The following is a 22732-nucleotide window of genomic DNA, read 5'->3' on the forward strand; positions in this document are numbered from 1 at the left end:
GGGCCCAGAGCGGAGCTCTGCTCCGCTCTGGGCCCACAACAAACTCCAGCTCCCAGAATTCCATAGCCTTGAGCCAGGGCAGTTACAGCAGTGCCAAACTGGATTATTTCTTCAACGTGGATGCAGCTTAAGTTAGCATATCCAGGGGGTAGCTGTGTTGGCCATGCTGCAAAGCACAATAGCATCCCAAATCCACAAAGCAGAGATGCTTCAAGTAGGCCAACCACAACGCATACAATCCATGTTGCATGTCAAGGCTGGGTTTTGCTATAAATCTCTGCCTCCTTAGCTTTAGATCTGGGTTGCCGCCCCTCGCACTCAGCACCCAAGAGACCAATGGCTCCCTGGGGGCTGAAATCCTGCCGCCTTCCTCTCCGCCTGCAGAAAACCAACTCCTGGTCCATGCCTTTCTATCACCATGGAGATGAAATTCTTGGATGATGATTAGAAAGATGGAGGGAAAGGGGGGAAGAAGAAGGCCTTTCATCCTTCAGTTCCCTACCTGCTGTGCGTCTGCTGGTGGGGAGCTAGCTAACTGGGGAGGGCAGAATCCCCCTCTTTTTGTTAATATAAAACATTATTGGAAAAGCAGGTTGGATTGTTCGTTCCGGAGACAGCGCCTCTGAGAGATGTACAGAGTGCTTCCCTTGCAGACTGAAACCATAAAAGCGTTGCAGCTTTGGCTTTTAAATCCCCAGCGGTTTGGGTATCGGACTAGGACTCTGGAGACCAGGGTTTGATTCCCAGCTTGGCCATGAAACCCATTGGGAGACCTTGGGCAAGTCACACTCTCTCAGCCTCAGGGGAAGGTAACTGCAAGCCTCCTCTGAATAAATTGGCCCCAAAAAATGCCTTCAAAGGTTCACCTTAGGCCGGATCACCATAAGTTGTAAATGACTTGAAGGCACACAGCAACAAGAAAGAGATGAGATACCTGAGCCAGCGGCATGTGATTGAAAATAATAAATATATTGGTTGTTCCTGTGTGTTTTCAAACCTAAGACAGCCCTATCACAGGGTTTTGTTTAACTTTTGCTTCCCCTGTGTCAAAGAACCTGCCTCAAAAACCTAGACTAGTAAATGTCTTTGCCTCTGCTGAGCTAGCTTTCTGCTTGCAGGGAATTTTGTTTCCCTGCTTTGCTTTTACACACAATAATATTGTGAGACATATACCCACAGCTCCTCTGCTCTGGGGTACCGTCTGCTCCAAGTAGGTGACAATTTTGACAACTTACAACCACTTTTGTGGCTGTAACAGATTGGATTCCACTGTGCAGGTGCCATGGGAAGGACAAGATCCCAAAACTCCTTTCCTCTCTCCTTGCTTGAATTGGGTGCAAACTAGGTTTGGACTTTGAACTCAGTTTGCAGCAACTGATGTGGATAAAGGTGGAAATGGTGGGAAACTGGGACACATTAACAGCTGCTGAAAAGTGGGAAGACAAAGGATTAATAGGGAATATCCCTGCCAAAACAGAGGCAGCTGGAGGGTATGCAATAAAGGGTTGGGAATTACGTGGCCTTCCAGATGCTGCACTATCTCTCATCATCCCTTGCCACTGAGCTATGCTGGCTGTCGTAGCTGCACACCTTCAAGTCGTTTCCAAGTTACGGTGACCGTATCATGGTGCATAGTGGTTTGAGTGTTGGCCTATGGCTTTGGAGAGCAGGGTTTGATTCCAGCTCAGCCATGACACCCACCTTTGGCAAGTCACACTCTCTCAGCCTCAATGGTAAACCTCTGAACAAACCTGACCAAGAAAATATCACGATGGGGTCGTCATAAGTCCAAAACAAATTGAAGGCACACAGTGAGAACAATCGTGGGGTTTGTTGGTTAGGGGGCTGCCGGAGGCTGCAATTCAAGGTCTGGAGGGATGCAGGATTCTCTCCTGTTGCCTCAAACCTCCCGGTCGTGGCCTGACTTAGCCTCTGCCGTTGCCATCACTCGACTTATCCAACCACCCCATTTTTACGGCCTCTTGCTCATCTGTCCCTGATGGGGAGCTCTGACTCACCTCCTGCCCCCAAAATGGCTTAGATCGAGTGCAGCTTTTAGGGGGTTTTGTGCTCGGAGGGTGTTGTTGTGGATGACGATGATGAGGATATTCCACCCGTCGCCGACGGGCATGATGTGATCCCTGGGTGGGCGGCATGCAGCCGATGAGCCAATGGAGAAAAAGAGGCTTGCTTTTTTTTGCTACCCAAGGCCAGTGAAGACAGAGAGGGGAATGGAAAGCAATGAATTTGGGGCCTTCTACATTCTATCAGAAAAGGAGCAAAGCTGTCTGACATAGAAAGAAAGCGACAGAAGGAAACAGCAGAAGCAAACCCACAAGAGGGAGGAAGGAAAGAAGGAAGGAGAGGGGGGGAAAAAACCCAACCTAAGAACATCTCCTGATTTCTCGCATCCATCTTCTCATCCTCTCCTCCATCCTTCCTATTACTGGGAATATATATATATATATATATATATATATATATATATATATATTCAGACCTGCCATTGCTTTCCAACGATCCGAACACCCACCTTGTCTTCTCTCTCCCTTCCCAGTTGGATCTTGGCAACGAAGGAGAGGCACCTCGCTTCCCAAAAAGAGACGGTAAAAAGAGCAAGCCGTGCGGCAGAAAATCCATGGTCCAGCTTTGAGCAGTGGCAGGTGATGGAGCCAAGGATGCTCTGAGCTAAACCGGCCATGATACATATATTTTCCCCCTCCTGCTTGAACATGTGAGCTCAGAGGAAGGAAGGATGGAGAACTGGAGATAAACAACAAAAAAGCAGAGACAGAAAAGCAGGCACCAAGGAAGGAAGGGAGGAAGGAAGGAAGAAATCCCAGGCAACACAGACCTCCTTTTGCATCACCGCTTCTGCCCCTTTTGATATATGTATGTAGATTTCCCTTTGCTTCTTCGATCCTTTTCCCTTTAAAAAAAAAAACACATTTTAATGATTATTTATTATTCTTTCCACTGCGGGTGATATAGGCCAGCGGTTCCATTTGGTGGCGGACCATGAGCAATGATTTGAGCGCATGGGAGAACACGACCAGCGAGGGGGTGACGGTAAGTCTTAGGCCGCCAGGCCACATGGGGCGGGTGGGGTGACATCTGGGGGGGTCTACTTTTTCGTCTTGACCCTCCCAACTTTCCCCCAAGCCTTCCTTCTTCTTTCCCTATCATGCCACACAAAGACACACAGTCTTCAATTTTCTCCCTTCTCTGAAAAGAGGCAATTGCAGCTAATTGTCAAGTTTTCTCTTAAGTCGGATGGTGTATCTGCTCTGGGTTTTAGTCTGAACTTTAAAGGGAGCCACCTTTAAAGGTTCTGAACTTTTTATTTGGTGCGGGAATGAGAAAAAAAAGTCAGAAGGTGCTACACACATGCTTCATCCCCCTCCCTGGCATCGAATCCACTCTTCTGTTGGAAAGATTGGGTTGTTGTGTGCCTTTGAGTTGTTTCCGACTTAAAGCGCTCCTATAATGCCAAGTTTGTTTGGAGGGGTTTGCCATTGCCATCCCCTGAGGCTGAGAGAGTGTGACCTGCCCAAGGTGGGTTTCCATGGCTAAGCTGGGACCTGAATCCTGGTCTCCATGGTCCAGTGCTCACACCTTGCTGGCTCTGCTTTTAAACTATGTCTAGCTTAACTCTTGTAATCCACCTGGAGTCGCAAACTGGGGGAAAAGGGAGGAAATAAATTTAATAATAATAATAACAGCAATAATAACATTAATCTGGAATCAGTAAAGCAACTAAATTTGGCAGGATTAATGTATGTATATAAGAGAATATTTCTTACACCAGAAAATGTTTTGATGCCTCTGAACATCTGCAGAGTGTCTTTGCTTGGCTGTACTCTATAACAAAGGGAGTCAGCATGGTGTAGTAGTTTAAGTGTTGGACTAGGACACTGGAGACCAGGGTTCGAATCCCAGCTCGGCCATGGAAATCCATTGGGTGACCTTGGGTAAGTTACACTCTCTCAGCCTCAGAGGATGTCAATGGCAAGACCCCTCTAAAGAAACTTGCCAAGAAAACCCCATGATAGGTTTGCCATAGGATCACCATAAATCAGAATTTACTTAAAGGCACACAACAACAAACTCTATAACAAGAACAAGGATACTATCCCTCCGTTGCCCTGTAGATATCTCAGAGTATAGATGTTTCAGGTTTCTGGGAGATGAAATCCAAAATGTCTGGGGGTTCAAGGCTCCCCAGCTTTGCTCTGCAACTATGGCTTGCCCATTAATTTTTTATTTGTTAGATTTTGGGCAATACTTTGGTATTTTGGGACTTTCCATTTGTTTACAGGTTTGGGACCATGGTGGATACTGCGAGTTAAAAATCTGCCCCCCAAAACATAGCATGATTCAGTACCTCTGTATTTGTCTGGTTTTGCAGTGGGGCTCTGAGCATGGTTTCATAGAATTGTAGATTTGGAAGAGGTCACAAGGGCCATCAAGTCCAAGCCCCTGCCATGCAGGAATACACATGGGATGGCCAGGTAGCCTCCAAGGGCTGGCAACTGTTTTTGGGAGTGTTTGTGTGTCTCCTAGATATAAAAATGTGTGATTGGACAACCAGGGAGAAAAGGCGTGGATAAAACTCCCAAAATCAGTCTAAAACTGGGTCAAGACGTATACATGATTGAATTCTTGTGAACTCTGCTCAGGACAGCAGGGCATCCCAGGTGAAAAGCAAGAGTCCCTGGCATTGAGAATGTCCGAGACAGACTGCCCTTGTCTGTGGAGGCTTTCTTTTGCAATCTTAATAGAACTCCTTAACATGCAATCAGCTTCATGTTCAATTGTGAAGCCTGAAAATGAGAAACGGCAGCAATCTCTCTCCTTCTCCTAGTTATTTCCCCCCCCCAGGCTGGGTTCAGTACAAGTCGAGTCCCCCTTATCCGAAATATTCCAAACTCCAAAATTGTCCACCTGGGTGGCTGAGACAGTGCTACCTCTGTTTCTGGATGGTTCATTGTAGACAAACTGTGTTTCAGCCACAAAATTATTAAAAATATTGTGTATAAAATTACCTTCAGACTATATCTATAAGATGTATGCAAAACCTAACATAAATTGAATGTTAATACTCTCCAAGATTCTGTATCTGCAAATTTTATTCATTCTGTATATGCCAATATCCATTATGTATATGCAAATATCCCAGACTCCGAAAACCAAAACACTTCTGGTCCCAAGCATAAGGGAGACTCAACCCAAAATAAACTGTCACTGGAGCTAGAGGTTCAATATAAATGTTGAAATGATTAATATCCATTGTTGGCTCTACTATTCAGTGCAGTGGTATTTTCTGGGGGTTTGCAAGTATACCCACTGCTCAGAGTTGAGTTTCCACCTGCAACCTTTTAACAATTTGGTTTCTGTAAAGGATATTTTTTTCTAAATGAATTACTTGAGTGCCCTTCTCTCTTTCTCCCCCTTCCTTCTCTGTGCCCCTGACACCTGACAGACAGTACCTAGTGAGGTGAATGGCCAGGATGGGTATGTGTTACTCTTGGTGCTTCTTTCCATCTTCATTGGAGGAACCCTCGTGCTTATCTTTGGTGTCCTGATCATTTGTCGGCGCTGCTGTGAGACGGACCGCCGTCACTCCAGGTAACAGAGTACGCAGGGAAGGTACTACAGAGAGACAGAAAAACATGAGGACAGTTCATGATGGGTGACACCTGACTTGATACAAAAGCGATCTGGGAGTCTTTGTGGGCCACGAGCTGAAAATGAGCTGACAGTGTGGCTCAAGCAATATCAGAATGGAATCAAGATGGCAAAAGTTATAAACAAGGAAGCAGGAGCTAGGAGAGGCTGCAGCAGTTTGCTTTTGCCTGATCCAACTGGGAAAGGAAAGGCAAGGCAAGATTCAGCCTCCTCCTCTCCCTTCCCCACTGCTGAGTTAACTGAATGCAAACTACTTTTGAACTTTCAACTCAGTTTGCAGCAATTGAAGGACAAAGGAAAGTGGGAGAGAGATACTGGGACATTTTAAAGGCATCTGAAAAAATGGGATGGGACAGGATTAAGCGGTACTGTCTCTACCAAGCTGGAAGCCATGCACTTTGAACTCAGTTTTCTGCAACGGAAGTTAGCTGAGGGCAAAGGAGGGAGGAGGAGAGATAAACTGGGACATTTTAAAGGCATCTGAAAAAGTGAGACAGCAGAGGATTTACTGAGACAAATTCATGACAGTTGGTCAGTATGCACACCCGTTTTCCTCTGTCAAATATTGGACTGACATTTGCCCATGTAGGTCTAGCTTAGGCTGATGTTTGGAGCCTTTTGGAGGTGAGATTTTGGTAGCTGGTTGGTTCTCTGTTTGGCTAACAATCAATCCTTTGTATTTATATTTTTCATTCCTTTTTCTGTCCTGGTTTCAGAGCAAATGATGACCCAGAGAAAACAAACACCACCTACCTGGACGACTCACAGCCGGCTCAAGGTGAGGGGCATCCATCTCTCGCTTAGTAACTCTGTCTCGTAAAAGCCTTGAGTTGTCAATTGCTAGGATGTGTTGCTGTGGAAACTTCACCTTCTTGGCCCGGCATCGTGTGCCCGGCATCGTGGGTGTGCTTTGCCTACCCACCATCTTCTTCAGGGATCCTGCTCAATTGGCTTCTACGCCTGAAAAGAACGAGCGGGGAACTGGTGTGAGTGATGCCACACCAGGCCCCAATGTAACAAAAAGTTGGCTCTCTATTTGAATGGCAAAACCCTCAGGACACAACAAGGGAGGGGGAGAAATTGGATCATTCTGTTCATTGGCATTGCTCTGTTCAAAATACTCTCTCCAGGGTCTCAGAGAAGACTCTGCTTAAATTCAAGATGCTGGGGATTCAAATCTGGGGCCTCCTGTAAGCAAGTCTGCTGAGCTAATGTCCCCTCAAAGTGAAAAGAAGTCTTGATCCAATAATATGGAGGTGGCAGAGAGAATAGTTTTTGGCTACTTGGATGAGATGCTCCAATTGGTATCCCTAGAGGTCATCCATCCTAACCCCCAGCGGCCATGTTTCCCTTCTGCATTTGTTTTCCTAGAGATCACCATCAAGGTGGATGATCCCGATGACATGTCCAGCTCCAGTTACCGAGATGCGGAGAGTGAGCGGTTTCTGTCCTCTGGCAGTGCCACAGGGAGGAGGGTCTCTTTCAATGAGGCGGCGCTCTTTGAGCAGAGCAAGAAGACGCAGGAGAAAGGCAGGAGGTATGTCCCTGGTGTGAGAGAAGGTGGCTATTGACCTGGTGCCAGGGTGCAACTCATGTACACCTCTAGATGTAGTTGGAATGTAACTCCCATCATTCTGCACCCCAGGCTGTGCTGATCATGACTGTTGGGAGCTGCAGTCCAATAATATGAGGAGAACCACATAATTTCCCTCCCAGTCTAGAATAGGATTGGGTTGCCTAGTGGTTTTGGAGTAGGGCTGGGGAGACCCTGCAGTCAAATGAGTGAGCAAATCCAAGACCATCTCAATATGGTTGGACTGCAGGTCCCACCATCCCTAAGCACTGGCACTGGCTGGCTAGGGGCAGCTGGGAATTGTAGTTCATAAACATCTCGAGGGCCAATCCTTGAGGTGTTTGTTCCTTATTTATTCCTACTTATAAAGAAGTTATAAGAGGAGAGAGCAGTGCTGTGACGTAGTGGCTTAGAGTGCCGGACTTGGGGGATCTGGCTCAGGCAGATGGGAGCTGGAGTCCAGCAACATCTAGAGGGCCATAGGTCCCCACCTGTGTGTGAGAATGGCTTCCTCCCTAACCCAAGCCTCTCCAGACTTTTTTAGCCTACAGCTCCCATCATCCCTGGCTGGCATGGCCAGTGCTCTGGGATATGGGGACTTTCAGGACAGAAAATATGGGATTCTTGTAATTCAGATACAGTACAAGTGAACAAACTACAAATCTCAGGATTCCATAATGTTGAGCCATGGCAATTAAAGTGGTATCAAACTGCAGTGAAGATTAGGCCCTCAGACAGAAGTTAAATGGACTACAGGTCCCATAGTCCTCCAAGCATGCAGACTGAGGATGATGGGCACCATGGTCTCACCAATCTGAAGAGCATGCCCCCTACTAGGGGAGGTTTTATTGGGGTATTTTATTTGTCAAGGAAGAGCCACCTTGACATAATGGTTTCAGTGCTAGACTAGAACTCTGAGAGACCAGGGTTCGAATTCCTGATTGACCATAGAAACCCATTAGGTGGCCTTAGGGGAGTCTCACTCTCCCAGCCTTAGGGGAAGCCAAAGGCAATCGTCCTCTGAACAAATCTAGCCAAGAAATCTCCATTGCAGGTTTGTCTCAGAGTCGCTACAAGCCGGAAACAACTTGAAGGCACACAGCAACATTTGCAATGGCTTCATACCATCCCTTGTTCTCTTCCTTGGGTCAGGTACACTCTGACGGAAGGAGATTTCCACCACCTGAAAAATGCCCGCCTGAGCCACCTTCCGCTTCCCCCCTCCGCCGCCCTCAAAATTGTGACCATCCACGAGTGCGAATCCAACGAGAACAGCCTTGCCATGACACCCCGGCGTCCTCCTGCCAAACCCAGCCTTGCCATCTTCCAGGTGAGTCCCACCTGCCCCCACAACAGGTCTTGGAGTCCAACTCCCATCATCCTGGGTGGTCTATAATCCCTTTTTTTCCAAAATAGCAAGATCCTGCTCCTTGTGGGTCTGATCTTAAATGACAAAGTGCCTTATTCCGGTTTGGATTGTTTTTCCAATATTATGTGATCTGAATGGCAGCACCTTAGCTCCCATCTGCCTTTCCCCAATTTTTTTAGGGGTGATGCTGGGGATTAAAGATGGGGTCTGGAGACCAGGGTTTTACTCCCAGCTCTGCCATTAAACCCACTGGGTGACTTTGCGCGAGTTACATTTTCTTAGCCTCTGGAGAAGGCAGTGGCAAATGTCTTCTGAACAAATCTTGTCAAGTAATGATGAAATGTATCTGCACTTTATAGAGGGTCAGAAATGATGAACCGCAAATAATGTGAGCCCTGTGCTTCATTTTAAAAATGTTCCAACTTCTGTGTTTGTTCTTGGGGTGAAGAGTGCTGTCGGAACCCAATAACTAGCACATTTTAGAATCATAATTGTTTGCAGTAACTATGGACAAAATATGCTTACACAACCTTTCAATCTTCTTCACATTTTTACCTGGAATCTACTTCCCATATTAATATTTATTAGTTATATCTCCCTTGTTGTTTTGTGCCTTCAAGTTGTTTCTGACTTATGGCGACTCTAAGGCAAACCTATCACCTTTTTTTCTGGGGTTGAAAGTGTGTGACTTGCCCAAGGGTATCCCATGGGTTTTAATGGCTAAGCACAGATTCAAACCCTGATCTCCAGAGTCAGAGTCCAAGCCTCCAACTACTACGCCACACAGGCTTAAGAGAGGCATTTCAACTTTGTAGAACCTGTATAAAGTTGAGAAACTATTAAAGGGTGATATCATGGGGATGCAATCCAAATAGGGATCCCAGGAAGGCTGGATTTGGCCTCTAGGTTCCAAGATCCCCAACTCTTGATCTAGTTAGTAAAAGTGAGACCCAGTGTTAGAACATATGTTGGGGTTCTGAAATATTAGGCTGCCAGATCTCAAAGCCTGGCTCTAAGTCTCTGGTCTTTATGGGTCACCTCTGTGCAAGAGATGAGGGCAAAGTCTCTAGTTTTGGGGGAGCTCAGCTCCAAGCAAGAGGAAAGCTCTGGGTGTGAATCTCCAGCTCAGCTAAAAGAGCAACAGCTTGTTGCAGTTTGCAAGGCTGAACTGATATATTGGACCCTGGTCTCCAGAGGTGTAATCCAACACTCAAACCACTATGCCACCCTAGCTCTCCTCAACTTATATCACTCTCTGGGAGGTCTATGTATTTACTTTGTTGGCTTCCTACTTTGCTTCCAATCTTTATGGTGCCAGGGCTCACCTTCTGGTCTGCACCCAGTCTCCATCTAGAACTAGCAAGCAAGAAGGAATAATCCCTTCATTTCACCTTGTATCAGAACAGCCCCTTTAGCAAAGGTTTCTGTCTCAGTTTCCAAAGAGGAATACAAGTTCTCTGTGTTTGTGTCTATGTTTGAACTACAAGCTTGTGAGTACTTAATGGCATCACCAGGGCAGTGCCAAGCTCTTAGGTTTTGGCCCCAAAGCTTCAATTTCTTACCTCCTTTCTTTTTCATCCTCCATGTTGCCTCCTTTCTGCAGCCCACAGGGACCACCTTGCCCCAGACGGCACTAACCAGCCATGGGATGTGTCCCAGCTCTGCGTTGCCCGGGGACACCTTTAATTCTACGGTGGAAGCCAGTTCTTCTGTTTCCTCAGATTCTGGCGAGGGGAGCTCGGTAGGTTGAAACAAACAGGCCATCAAACAGCTGTTCATACATCAGTCACCACAAAAGGACCACATGCAACAAAATCCACTTTTCCTTTCATGCCTTTGCATGTCTTCTGGCGCTTTTCCTTTCTTGTCCCTGAGAGATTTAGTAAGATGCCTCACATCTCCTCACAGCTGTCCAAGGCACATGCATTGAACCAGAGTTGGAAAAGACCCCCAAAGAACATCCACTCCAACCCCTTGCCATGCAGGAAGATACAATCAAAGCACCCCTAAGAGGTGGTCACCTAACTTCTCTTTAAAAACCTCCAATGAAGGAAACTCCACCACCTGCCAGGGCAGCATCTTCCACTGTTGCACAGCTCTCACTGTCAGGAAATTCTTCCTAATATTGAGGTGGAATCTCTTTTCCTGTAGTTTGAATCTGCTGCTCTGAGTTTCAAGTCTCTGGAGCAGCAGAAAACAAGCTTGCTCCATTCGCAATCTTTTCAAATAACTGAACATGGCTATCATGTCACCTCTTCCCCAGGCTAAATATATGTCTTTTTTGAACATACTGGGGGCAGCTGATGAATCAGGCTTTTTTTGCTCTCCCACTTTCTCTTGATTTTGCTGTTCACACATGCTTAGTAAGGGATTCTGGAGGCAGCTGCTGTATACATTCCCTGTGGTAAGCAGGCACACATGGCTGCCCTAAGGAATGGCAAAAATCATGCGGACCTCTAGATGTAGTTGCACTATAACTCCCATCATTCTGCACCCCTGGCTATGCTGACCAAGAACTGCTGGGAGTTGCAGTCCAATAATATGATGAGAAGCACATAATTTCCATCCCAGTCTAGAATAGGACTCGATCGCCTAGTGGTTTTGGAGTAGGACAGGGGAGACCCTGCAGTCGAATAAGTGAGCTGGTTTCCAGCTCATGTTTTCTAGCCTTGTTTCTTGCAAACATATGCTGCTGCAACCTGACACCAAAAGGCTGATGCTGCTAAAAAAACCTCCCTGCTAGACAGAGGTTGAAGAGAACAGGGGCTGGATAGGCATAGAAAGGCTTTGTAAAAAATGGAAGCTTCGCTGTCAGAAGCTTAATGAACTGAGCTATGCCTGGAATACATTTGCGCATTCAAGATGAAGCATTATAACCTTTATGTGATGTGTGTGTGTGTCTGTTGTGCATCCATCAGCCTGGCAAAAGCACACAATTTATGTCCCCAGGGGCCATTAAGAGTTGTGTGTTGCGGTAGGACTGGCAGCGGCAGTGGGGACCTTTTACACATGGTTGCCCCCGATGTCACCAAAAGGTTCTCCCTTCCTACTGTGCATGACTCCCTTTCCTCTTTCTCTCTCTCAGTCTGACGGTGCGGCCAGGAGTCCGAAGGGAGCAGGAGCTGGGAGTGCAATTGCCGGGGAAGCCACGCCACCACAAGCCCAGGGTGCCGTCCTCCATTTCTTCACCCGCTTGCGACGCCACGCCAGTCTGGAAGGGGCAAGCCCTTACTTCAAGATCAAGAAGTGGAAACTGGAAACCAGCCAGCGGGCCGCCAGCCTGGATACACGAGGTGGGTGGCAAAAACACCAGGAAGCCTCTCGGTTGATCTGAGCTTTGTATTGGCTGCTGTGACTGGCAGCAGTGGGGAGAGAAGGGTCTATTCCCATCTCCTGCAACCCACACTACCCAGATATAACACTATCATTCCACTTGGACTGCCATGGTCCCCTCCTGTAGAATCCTGAGGTTTGCAGTTTAGGGAGGGGCCTTTAGGATTCTCACCCAGAGAGAGCTCTAGTGCCTCCTCAAACTTCAAATCCCACAGTTGCATAGGATGCAGTTAAAGGTGGAATCACAGTGCTCTATTTGTGTGGCGTGAAAGGGATCCAGATTCTTTTGTTAAAACGTTGAGCGAGTGACAATGACAGAAATTGAGACCCAGATCTTCAGCATGCAACCTGTGTTCGTCACTGTGCTATAGTCTTTTGCCGAAATGTCAAGTTTCCAGTCCTCATGTCAGAAGTAGGAAAAAGGACAGTGCCTTGGGAGCCACATGCAATCATCCAGTTTTCTCTGGGAAGGAACAGGATGAATTTCCCTTCTTCCACATTCCAAATTTCCAGTGAACATCACATTTCTAGTTGTCATGGTTCTACATTTAGTTTAAGTGGGAGGCTGCCTTATACTAAATCAGACTATTTGTCCATCTCAACCCAGTATTCTTTTCTCTGACTGGTAGTGTGTCTCTCCAGGGTCTCAGGCAGAGAAGGGGACGTTTCCATCATCTGATGTTTTTGGACTGGAGATGCCAGGACTTTCCGCATAATACAGATGCCTTCCCTTTCTCGAAGCTATTTGCAGCGACTCTGTTCACTGCCCAGCCATTGTTTTGGACTGTGGAGACTTCTCCATGGTGGCACCATTTGTGTGGAATACATTTTCCTCTGACACCAGCAGCTTTGGGCCTGCAATTCATATTTTGCTGTGCCTGAAGATCAAAGCTGTAGGGAATTCCCTTTTTGTCAATTTAGAATCTTGTAGGGGGATTCTGGGAGTTGTAGTGCACAAAAGGGGTGTTTCTGAAACTAGTTGAAGGTTTGTCCACTTCCACACATCTTTCCAAGTGTAGTTGGTAGCTCCAGCCTTCCCGAACTTGACTCTTTCCCCCTTGATGTTCAGGGTCACCAAAACGGCACCAGTTCCAACGGCAGAGGGCTGCCAGCGAGAGCATGGACCAAGAAGACCGGGATGCGCACCAGACAGACATCATCCAGTACATTGCTCGGACAGGCGACGTGGTGTTTCGTCCCACAGCAGGACCTCTCCTCCCAGCTCCTGCCAGCCCCACATTATCTCTCGGCAGGTATTTTTCTGTAGATAAGTGGGAACAAGGGACGGTAGAACATGCACAGGCACAGAGTATTTTCCTGCTTTCTCTCTAGCTCCCCAAGCAACCTCAATCCTCCCCCTGAGACCTCTTGGGATCAGTGGTTGCACTTTGCATTGCTTTCCGTGCTGCAGTCCACTTGGACTCTAGTTCCCACCAGCCCCAGCCAGCATGGTTGTCCGTGAAGGATGATGGGACCTGGAGTTAAAAAAACTGAGCAAATACAGGAATAGATCTCTAAGTGTCCCAAAGCTTGATAGTAACCACTTATAAAGAATAAGCTCCAGGATGAGTCTCCCTTATCTGGAATTCTGAAATCCTAAATATTCCAAAATCCAAAATGGTCCACATGAGAGTGGCTAGGATAGGGACACCTTTGCTTTCTGGTGGTTCAATGTACACAAACTTTGTTTCATGCACAGTATTATTAAAAATATTATGTATAAATTTACCATCAGGTTATTTGTATAAAGTGTGTATGAAACATAAATGAATTTCATGTTTAGACTTGGCTCCCATCTCCAAAATAAACTCATTATGTATATATAAATATTCCAAGACCCAGAACAGTTCTGGTCCTAAGCGTTTTGGGTAAGAGAGACTCAACCTGTACTTGTAAATAATGGTTCTGAGTGAGCAATAATTAAGTTACATTATTATTGTAGTAGCGAGAAATTGAAATTCACATTATTATTATTATTATTTGCAGTGGTTTTTCTTGTTTTTTTTAATAGTTATTGTGAAGAGTAAGGTTTTATTTGTACTTCAGACCAACCAGTGGCTTGTAGCCTTCTTATTTTTAAGTAACTGAACTGTAGCTATTTTAGTTAGTTTTAACTAATTAGAAATGTTAGCTGCAATGGTAGCTAGTTACTTTTATTGGAACTGTAAGGAGAGCTAGGGACTAGTAAGGGATGCTGTTAAGTCTTACGCGTTGCCTGAATTATGTGTCTTGCATTGTTAGTAATGAATTAACTTGAAAAGGTAACTTTGCAGGTAGTGCTTGTAACTAATTACTTCTGGAAAAGTAACGTTATAAATCGATTACACAACTAGTAGAGGCTCAATCTGGTAATCTGATCTGTCCTGAGCATGGGGTAGTCTAGCCTGATCTTAATTCGGCTAGATTCCTCCTGGCATTTTGAGAGTTGGGTTCTGGAAAAAGACATTCAGAGTATATATATATGGGAAGAGTGAATCCTATAAAGGTGAAGCTCTCTAATGGTTGCATATTTACAGTAAACTTCCTGGAATTGAAAGACAGAACCTTACAAAGCAGGTGTTTTATCAATGAGCTATGACCATATCCCAATGATCAAGTTTCTAGTCCTCGTGGATGTAAATTAGGGTGGGCAAAGCATGGTTCAACTTTTGCCAGGGGCATTTTTACAACATGTTTGCCCTCCTGGCCAGTTTAAGCCTAGAGGGGCTTTTTTGTGAACGTTAAATGACTTCCACTCATTTCCTGTTGTTAAAAAAGACATCTTCTAATCTTAAAGGCTTAGGGAGCCCTAAAACACAGCAAGAATGCCCCTCCAGCCCCCTACAAGGCATTTGGAGTAAAAAAAAAAGATTTATTTTGCAGGGGGTGCAGCATTGCAAGGTCTCTGGAGAGCTAATGCAAGTCCCCTAGTTTTCCACAGTTGCTCATCCTTGCAAGGGTCATTAGTCCAACCTCCTACCATGCAACACCCCCGGGAGACAGTGGTTTAAAGACCTCCAAAGCAGAGTCCACAATCCTACCAGGCAGTCCGTATTTGACTATCAAACTGCTCTTATAGTAAAAAAAGGTTCTTCCTAATGTTTTCTTGTCATTTGAATCTATTGGTTCGTATCTTAGTCTCTGGAGCAGCAGAAAACAAGCTTGCTCCATCTTCTCCATGAGATCCCTTCAGAGATTTAAAGGTGGCTGTCATGTCACCTCTCCATTTTCTCTAAGAAACATGCTCAACTCTCCCAGTTGTTCCTCACGAGTCTCAGTTTTTAATAAGGAGGGCTTGTATTCATTGGGCCTTCATTTGTCTTCTAACTCTGCATACCGATAAACAAAAAAGACCAAGAACGAAACATGTTTAGCTTTTAACAGTAAACTGTACCTGTGTCTCTTTTTTCTCGGGCTACAGGGTAGAGCCTCCCGAGAGGACCCCCTCTCCCCCAGCTGAGCCCCCCGCTTTGGAACAGCCACCCACCCCCCTTTATCATGACATTTGGAGCTTACGAGCCTCGCTTGAGATGTATGCCTCGGCGGATCAAGGTAATGACCGGGAGTCCGTCCGCAGCGATGGTGGGGACAGCCTCTCTTCCAGCGGCGGACTTCCCAGCTTCCCTTCTTCCCTGGCGGATGAAGTTGAAGGTGGAGAAGACAAACCGTGGGGGAAACCCAAACAGGACAGTGTTGAATCGGAATCCGGCACCCGCAAGCTGTTGCAGATGGATAGTGGCTATGCCTCCATTGAGGCTCCTAGCGGGCGTGTGGGTGAGGACCAGACGGCATCGGAGAAACGGTTTTGCTTCACCAGCGCAGGACGCAAGGCTACCATCTTTGAGAGCTTTGAAGGGAAAGAGCCAGAGGAGGAAGAGGAGGAAGGTGGTGCGGTGGGTGGGTTGCCTCCTCACAGTCCACTGGTTTGGGCCCCCTATGGGCAGCTCTTCCCTACCCGGGAGACGTTGCCCCGCCGGGACTATAGCATCGATGAAAAGACAGATGCCCTCTTCAACGCCTTTGTCCGTCATGATCCTCAGTTTGACGAGTCTCCCCTGCGAGCCAAGCACCGGTCCCGGACACACCTGCGGAAGCAGTGGCAGCGAACAAAACAGTACAGTGACCCTGGAGTCCGCTATCCCCCAGCGCTTGAGAGGCACCGGACCCCCTTGAGGCGGGGTGACAGTGTCAACTACCCTCTGGAAGGCCGCTATCACAGCACCCTGCCTCGGATTGTTAGCGCCGGGGATGAGGAGGTCACGCTACCAGCAGCAGAAAGTGGGGACAAAATCCAGGTTATCGAGGAGGAACCACCAGAGGAAGCCAAAGTGGTGCCCAACCCTTATGGCGATGAATGCCTCGAGGATGGCCAATGCCCACGTCTTGGCGACCTTGGCACTGAACTGATGGACAAGATCACGGGAGGGCTGGAGGAAAGGTTCTACATGCACTTGAAAAAACCGAGAGAGAGTCCAGAGCGGGTGATGGTAGCAGTGGCAGATGCTTCCCCTGACCACAGTCCAGAGTAGTGGGCGCAGGGAACCTGTTCAACCCATCTCCCTGTCTCTCTCCCACGTGCTGGTGGGTCTCAATGGGACTTGTCAGCCAACCGGGGAACCTCAGGTGCTCCGAGGGTGCTCTGGGCTCTCTTGGAGGAACCTAAGTGGTGCTCTCAAACAGGTGCCAAGTGGAAGGCCCTAGGTAGCCATATCCTACCCGGAAGCAATCTCCACCATACAGGGTCCAGGTCAGAAGGTCCTTCCCTGTGGAGAGCCAGATGATGGGAGTCCAGCAAGGATGAAGGGAAGCCCTCACTGGGCCACGTCCCCCTGGACTCCTCCGGTGAACCTCAGGGCTTACCTTCCACCTGTACAGGCTGAAGGAGGGGAAGGAGCACCGTTTCAGCACCCAAGGGGAGGGAGGTCCTGAACCAAGTCGGGGCTTCTCTCCCCCTGCCTGCCCATACACCTGCCGAAGCAAGCTTGCCAAAGCAATGCAGGCACATATCTTGCACAGTCAGATAGCTGGCAGTTTTTGGAAGGAACTTTCTTCTGAAAGGATGAGCGCCCAAAATCTCACTGAGGCCTGACGTTTTACCTCATGACGTTTAAAGAGCTGGTTGTAGCAAATATTAACGACTCCTTCATCTTTGTGCACTCTCTCGCTCTCTCTCTGGTTTTTACAAGCAATAACCATGACCTTTCCTCCTCCCTGCTCACTATCTGTTCTCAAGTGTCCTCGTGGCGGGAGGCAGTGGTACCTTGCCTTCCAGATGGGACAAAAGACCACCACAAAACCCCATGCCTCATCAGAGGGTTTCATGCCTCTGTTTCAACTGACCATGGGTTACTGTATCTGCTTTGGTTGGTTTCTTTATTGGATAGATGATGCTTGAAACAGGATGCCCCATCTTTCATCTCCCTTTCCTCCTGTCCCTTTAAGACTCAGTCCAATCTCAATGGCCGTGTCCCTGTTTCTTTCTACACTCCCCTAATTTCAGGTTCGGTAGTTCAGCTCTGAACCGTTTGCTGATGGGAGACCTGGCCTACAGGTAGGGCTATGCATTACGGGTGAGAAGAGGAGACGAGACAAATCTGCTCAACATCTCAAGTTTCTGGTTCTCATGAGGTCAAGTTTCTATTTCATATGGGTTGTAAAAGGGCAGTTTGTCCAGTTAGCTCTTTATGCATGAGAAAGGAGAGTGTAAGGATTTCTTATTCGGGGAAAGGCAAGCTGATCAAAACAGTGAAAGTGGACCGTTCAACTCCAAATGCATGTCTTTCCTTATTCGGCGATGCCTCCCCCTCAATACAAGCAAGGCAGGTGCGTGATTTTAATGTATTTTTAAAATATTTATTTGTGTTTCTTTTTTTAAAAAACAGAAAGCAATGTATTCTGTTGCACCTTTGAAAGCTGAGCTTGGTGGTGGGGTTATTTTATGTTATTGTTTTAATTTAATTGGGCTGAAGGTAGGGCTGTTTGTGGGTCATGAATAGACGTGTGGAGCCAGAGGTAGCCATCCATCCCTGGAGCACGGGGTGGAAACAGCTGCGAATGTGCCAACACCTTTGGTTGCATACTCTTGTTGTTTTATGCTTGAAATATTTGCATGCAAATGCAGAATGCATTCAGTTGGGGTTTTTATGAAGGGTATAATATTAGGGTGTGAGTCCACCTGAGGTTTTGGGGGGTGATAAATATCTAGAGCTGTCCTTCAAGTGTTGAAGGGGTGGAGAGCACAAGAAATAACGTTCCAAAAATTTAAATCTACAGCAAAAGGACGACAGAAATTTTGGCATAGATATCTGTTCTCATTTCTCGTGCTATTCTGTTGTGTCCCTCTCCTAACACCCCCTTTTTGTTAAAGCAAGGCCTCAGCTGGGGAAGAGTAAAGCCTGTCATGGCTGTACGTTGGCCACTGACCAAAACCAACCCTACAAATCTTTTGGGGAAAAAATAACTTTATTAAAAACGATGTGCCAACAACAAGTGTGTGGCTTTTTTTTTTCATGATACAGGCAAATGGGGGTGAGGTGGGAATTGGGTGGTGGCATAGGCTCAGAAGTATATAGAGCCTGTGTGATCTATGTGTGTACAGTCCTCAATTCTTGCAGTTTTGCAAAAACTATGTCCCTCACTTGTGTGCGAGGGACAAAGGGAGGGAGAATGAATGGGCGCAGCTCCCGCAGCACCTATATTCAAGCCAATGAGGCTTGAATATAGGCAAAACTCAGTTTTCGCAAGGTGGTCCGGAATGGATGCTCCATGAAAGAGGGGCGACTGTACAGTAAAACTCTTCCTAATATTTAGATGCACTCTTTGTGTTGTACTTTAAACAGATTCTCATTCTAGTCTTTGGAGCAGCAGTAAAGAAACTTGCTTCAACTTCTACATGACATCCCTTCCCTTCTTGAAGCAAAACATACCTAGTTCCCTAAGTTGCTCCTCATAAGGCTTGGATTGTAAGACCTCTCATCCTTTTGGTTGCTTTTTTTCTGTACACGCTGCCAGCAACTAAGCTTTAGGAGAGACATTTCAGCCCTGGAAAATGGTAAGGAAACAGATATTAAAAAGTTGTGAGAGCTCCAAAGATGGTACAATGGGGGACTGGGTGTGAGCACCTGAGATATGCAACAGGGCCAGATTGGAAGCCTTGGTGGGCCATAAGTGGCCTTCCACAGGCCTAAGGTTCACAGTCCTAGCAAACAAACATGACGCCAGGTCTCTATTGGGATTGGCACAGCAACCTACTTCTGCTGCTGTGGAAAGAAATGAGTCCACATCAATGAGGCAGCCATATTCAACACAACACAATGGTAGGGTGGGGAGGGTTGAACATTGCTAGAATGTAGCTGGAGATTGCTGCTTTTATCAATGGAGTAACACTCACCTTTGGCAATTCAGGTTGAGAAACATTCAATGTGAGGGCAGGCCAGTGGCTCTCATTCTGTCCTGGTTTTGTGAGATTGTTCAGTCAAACTTGCTCAGCTGTTTGACCTATCATCACGGTGAACATTATGTGTTTGCTGACTGGCTGAGACCAAAGCAATAGATGCATCCTTAAATTCTGTCTAACTGGCATGGGGATGGGGTGGGGAGATACTTCAGCCCTTCTCCCCCACCTCTTGCACACATCAACATCTAGTTTTGAATATCTGATGCAGCCCTAATTTAAGACTAGCCTGCCTTACTGTGTTTTCATGTAGGTGCAAAGCACTATATAAAAAATTGGGGACATTCTATGGGTCTCCTCACAATACAGAGAGTTCAATACCACTTTGGGCCATATATTCTATAAATTTATTATGCACTCCAAACAAACACGCTTCTTATGAATCCCTATGGTAGCTTCTACCTGCCTCTACCCTCCTGCCCGAAACAGGTGGAGACTGTAACTCCCATCACCTCAGCTAGCTCTCTAGGTGGAAGTAGGCAATTTCCTGTACACACTGTTCCACAACTTTAATTTATGCTAACCTTCCGTATCCTGGCCAAGCTAACATTTAGGATGATAACATCCATCATCTCTGGCCACTGAAGCTCAGCTGATGGGAGTTATACTCCAAAACAGGAGAAAACAGGTTGGCAAGGATACCCACAAGAGTTTAAAATAACCCCCTATGTGCTTCTGCCCTAGGAGCAGAACAAGATACACCCCAGATATTTTTCCACCTGGTACAAGACAAGATGGCACCAACATGCTACACAAACCAGAGCATTCTTCCCTGTGTGAAGCCTCAGCATTCAGCTCAAGGTTGTGGAAGTGAGGTGATCCACATGGTGCCATCATGCATCAATGTGCAGTGAGCACTGCATTGTATAAGGCCTGCTATTCTCTAACATGGTGATGTCATGAAACTTCTCTATTGTGCCATGAGTTTAAAAAATACAATCCATTTCATCAATGCAGAATCTCAGCCTGTGTACCTGTAGGACAGGACAGATGAGCCTTCACTTGGTTGCTGCCTCCCAGAACCTGCCGCCCAAGGCAACCACCTCAATGCCTAATGGTTGGGCTGGTCATGCAGAGAAAAACCAGATGTTTAAACTGGCCCATGTTCAAGCAACCCAAGGAAAGGAAGCTCACTTTGGCAAATGGTATTTGTGTACCAGTTCCACAAACAGGCTCCAAACCCCATCTCTCCATATTAACTTTATTTTCTTTTTTTAAAAAAAAGATGAAGAAAGGAAAGGAAAAAAAAAATCACTCATTTCCCTTTGCTCCAGCCCTTTTATAAACATCATGCAGACTTTTTTTTTCAATTTTATTTATGGTTTTTCATTTCCTTTAATTTTAATCAATTCATGGTGGTGGTTTTCTTTCTGTTTAAAACCAGTTTGATCTCCCCCATCCCTGGCTCTTTTAAATCCCCAATTCTCAATTCCAAAGGCCTTCCATCCCTCCCCATTCACTCCTGGCTCTAGTCTTTTTATAAATTTCAAATACATCACAATGTGTAAGGTATAGAGAGATACTGCAAATATAAAGGAAAATGAAAAAAAGGAGGGGAGGGAGGAAGGTGGGGCCCAAGAAAAAGAGAAAAATATATAATATAATATATATATATATATATACACACACACACACATATATATATATATTATATAACAGTAGTCTACTACATAAAGTGCGTGTTGATGGCTTGCAAAAAAGTCTAACACACCCAGGAAGGCACAGGAGAGAGACTTCCATGAAAAGAAACTCCATCTCCCACATCTCAGCCCCCTAAATCTCACCCCACTACCCAACAGGGAATGCCTTTTCCCACGACAACCCACAGAGTCCTGGTAGTGGCTGGCAAAAGCATGGGATTGTCCAAGAAAGGACCGCCAAAAACTCTAGTTCAGTCCACAGGAGGACTTGTTGAAAGCGGCATAAAGGAACGGACGAGTCAAGACAGCACTGGGGGGGGGGGGGGTGTCCGTGCGATGCCCTCCCTCTTATTGGGTCTGTCACTTTGCAAAGTCTTTTTCTTCCGTCTTTTTGATTGCAAGCGTGTTCTATGGAACATTTGCTACGGGAAGAGAAGGGGCAGGAGAGACAGAGACGAGGATGATGGTTGTGGTCACCCAGAGCGTCAGGCAACTTCGGACTCCAGCTGTGGACAATTAAAAAAAATATTTATCTACTTTATATATTGAGGTAATTTATATTCCACCTCTCTGCCAAGACAGGACCCAAGACAGCTTACAGAATAGCTTAAAGCAAAAGACAACTAAAACAATTTGTCATACATATGGGTTTTTTTTTTAAAAGAAAGAAAAATAAGCAATCTGATTAAAAACACTCACTTAAAAACAATTAAAAACATAATAAAGACAAGATATTCTGGCTACGGCCAGATAACAGTGTGGCACAGTGGTCTCACCATTGGACTACCACTCTGGAGACCAGGTTTCCATTCCCAGCTTGCCCATGAACACCCAATGGGCAACCTTGGCCAAGTCACACACTCTCAGCCTCAGGTGAAAGCAATGGCAATCCTCTGAACAAATATTGCCAAGAATATCCCATGATAGGGTCTGCTTCAAGGCACACACACAGGTAACACCACACAAGTTAACAGCCAAATGCCTACCTAAATTAAAAAGGTCTTTGCCTGCTAGCAGAAAGACAACAGAGAGGGGGCCAAGCGCATTTGCGATGAGAGGAAATGCCATGGTGTGGGAGCAGCCCCTGAGCAGGCTGTTTCCTATCTTCTCATCAAGCATGCCTTCAAGAGTGGTGAGACCAAGAGAAGGGCCAACATCAGCGGAGGGGGAAATGTGTGGCCTTCTAGATGCTGTTGGACCGCACCTCCCATCATTCTGAATTTTTGGAGGTTAAATGATCTTTTGTATCTCTCCTGAGTAGTATGAAGGCTTTCTTTAAATATTTCAAGGGCTACCCCAGAGAGGAAGGGACAGGTTTGTTTTCGGCTGTCCCAGAAGGTCTAATAGTTTTAAGTTACAGGAGTGTGACTGAAAATCAGAAGGAATTACTTGACAGTAGGAGTGGTTCAGTAATGGAACCTTAATTGCCTGGAGAGATGGTGAGGTCTCCTTCTCTGGATGTCTTCAAAAAGAGGTTGGACAACTATCTACTTGGAATGCTTTAGCTAGAGATCCTGCACTGAGCAGGAGGGCTGGATCTGACATCCCATGAGGCCCTTTTAACTTTGATCTCTTGGAAGTGCTTTACTGTATATTCCTGCATGGCAGAAGGTTGGACTCAATGGACCATGAGGCCCCTTCCAACTCTAGGATTCTACGAACAACTGATGTCGGAAGAGATGATGGGAGAAAGATGA

General features: G+C 46.3%; 2 protein-coding genes and 1 long non-coding RNA gene across 6 annotated transcripts in view; 1 reads left to right on the forward strand and 2 right to left on the reverse strand.

The window, feature by feature from the left end:
* Positions 1 to 10329, reverse strand: part of LOC121937354 — a 21422-nt gene extending 11093 nt beyond the window's left edge. Inside the window, exons 1-4 of the long non-coding RNA XR_006105110.1 lie at positions 10193 to 10329; positions 6442 to 6648; positions 5490 to 5652; positions 2534 to 2929 (exon numbers count right to left, since the gene is read on the reverse strand). This is a non-coding gene — a long non-coding RNA (uncharacterized LOC121937354). The remainder of the gene's footprint in view (positions 1 to 2533; positions 2930 to 5489; positions 5653 to 6441; positions 6649 to 10192) is intronic.
* The window catches only part of LOC121937352 (CACN subunit beta associated regulatory protein), a 23792-nt gene extending 5371 nt beyond the window's left edge, over positions 1 to 18421 (forward strand). Inside the window, exons 1-10 of one of the 4 annotated variants that reach the window (XM_042480488.1) lie at positions 2758 to 2892; positions 2992 to 3069; positions 5483 to 5628; positions 6405 to 6466; positions 7060 to 7225; positions 8414 to 8591; positions 10234 to 10371; positions 11716 to 11923; positions 13033 to 13216; positions 15364 to 18421. In XM_042480488.1, the coding sequence (XP_042336422.1) occupies positions 3019 to 3069; positions 5483 to 5628; positions 6405 to 6466; positions 7060 to 7225; positions 8414 to 8591; positions 10234 to 10371; positions 11716 to 11923; positions 13033 to 13216; positions 15364 to 16471 (2241 nt within the window). In that variant the 5' untranslated portion in view covers positions 2758 to 2892; positions 2992 to 3018 and the 3' untranslated portion in view covers positions 16472 to 18421. Of the gene's footprint in view, positions 1 to 2757; positions 2893 to 2981; positions 3070 to 5482; positions 5629 to 6404; positions 6467 to 7059; positions 7226 to 8413; positions 8592 to 10233; positions 10372 to 11715; positions 11924 to 13032; positions 13217 to 15363 lie in introns of those variants that run through there. The other 3 variants (XM_042480489.1, XM_042480490.1, XM_042480492.1) reach the window with 3 other exon arrangements.
* Positions 18422 to 20580: 2159 nt separating this feature from the next.
* Positions 20581 to 22732, reverse strand: part of STK11 (serine/threonine kinase 11) — a 39378-nt gene continuing 37226 nt past the window's right edge. The window contains exon 9 of the mRNA XM_042480493.1: positions 20581 to 21541. The gene's annotated coding sequence lies outside the window, so the exon portion shown is untranslated. The remainder of the gene's footprint in view (positions 21542 to 22732) is intronic.

Source organism: Sceloporus undulatus, chromosome 7, assembly GCF_019175285.1.
Source record: "Sceloporus undulatus isolate JIND9_A2432 ecotype Alabama chromosome 7, SceUnd_v1.1, whole genome shotgun sequence".
Taxonomy (NCBI): Eukaryota; Metazoa; Chordata; class Lepidosauria; order Squamata; family Phrynosomatidae; genus Sceloporus; species Sceloporus undulatus.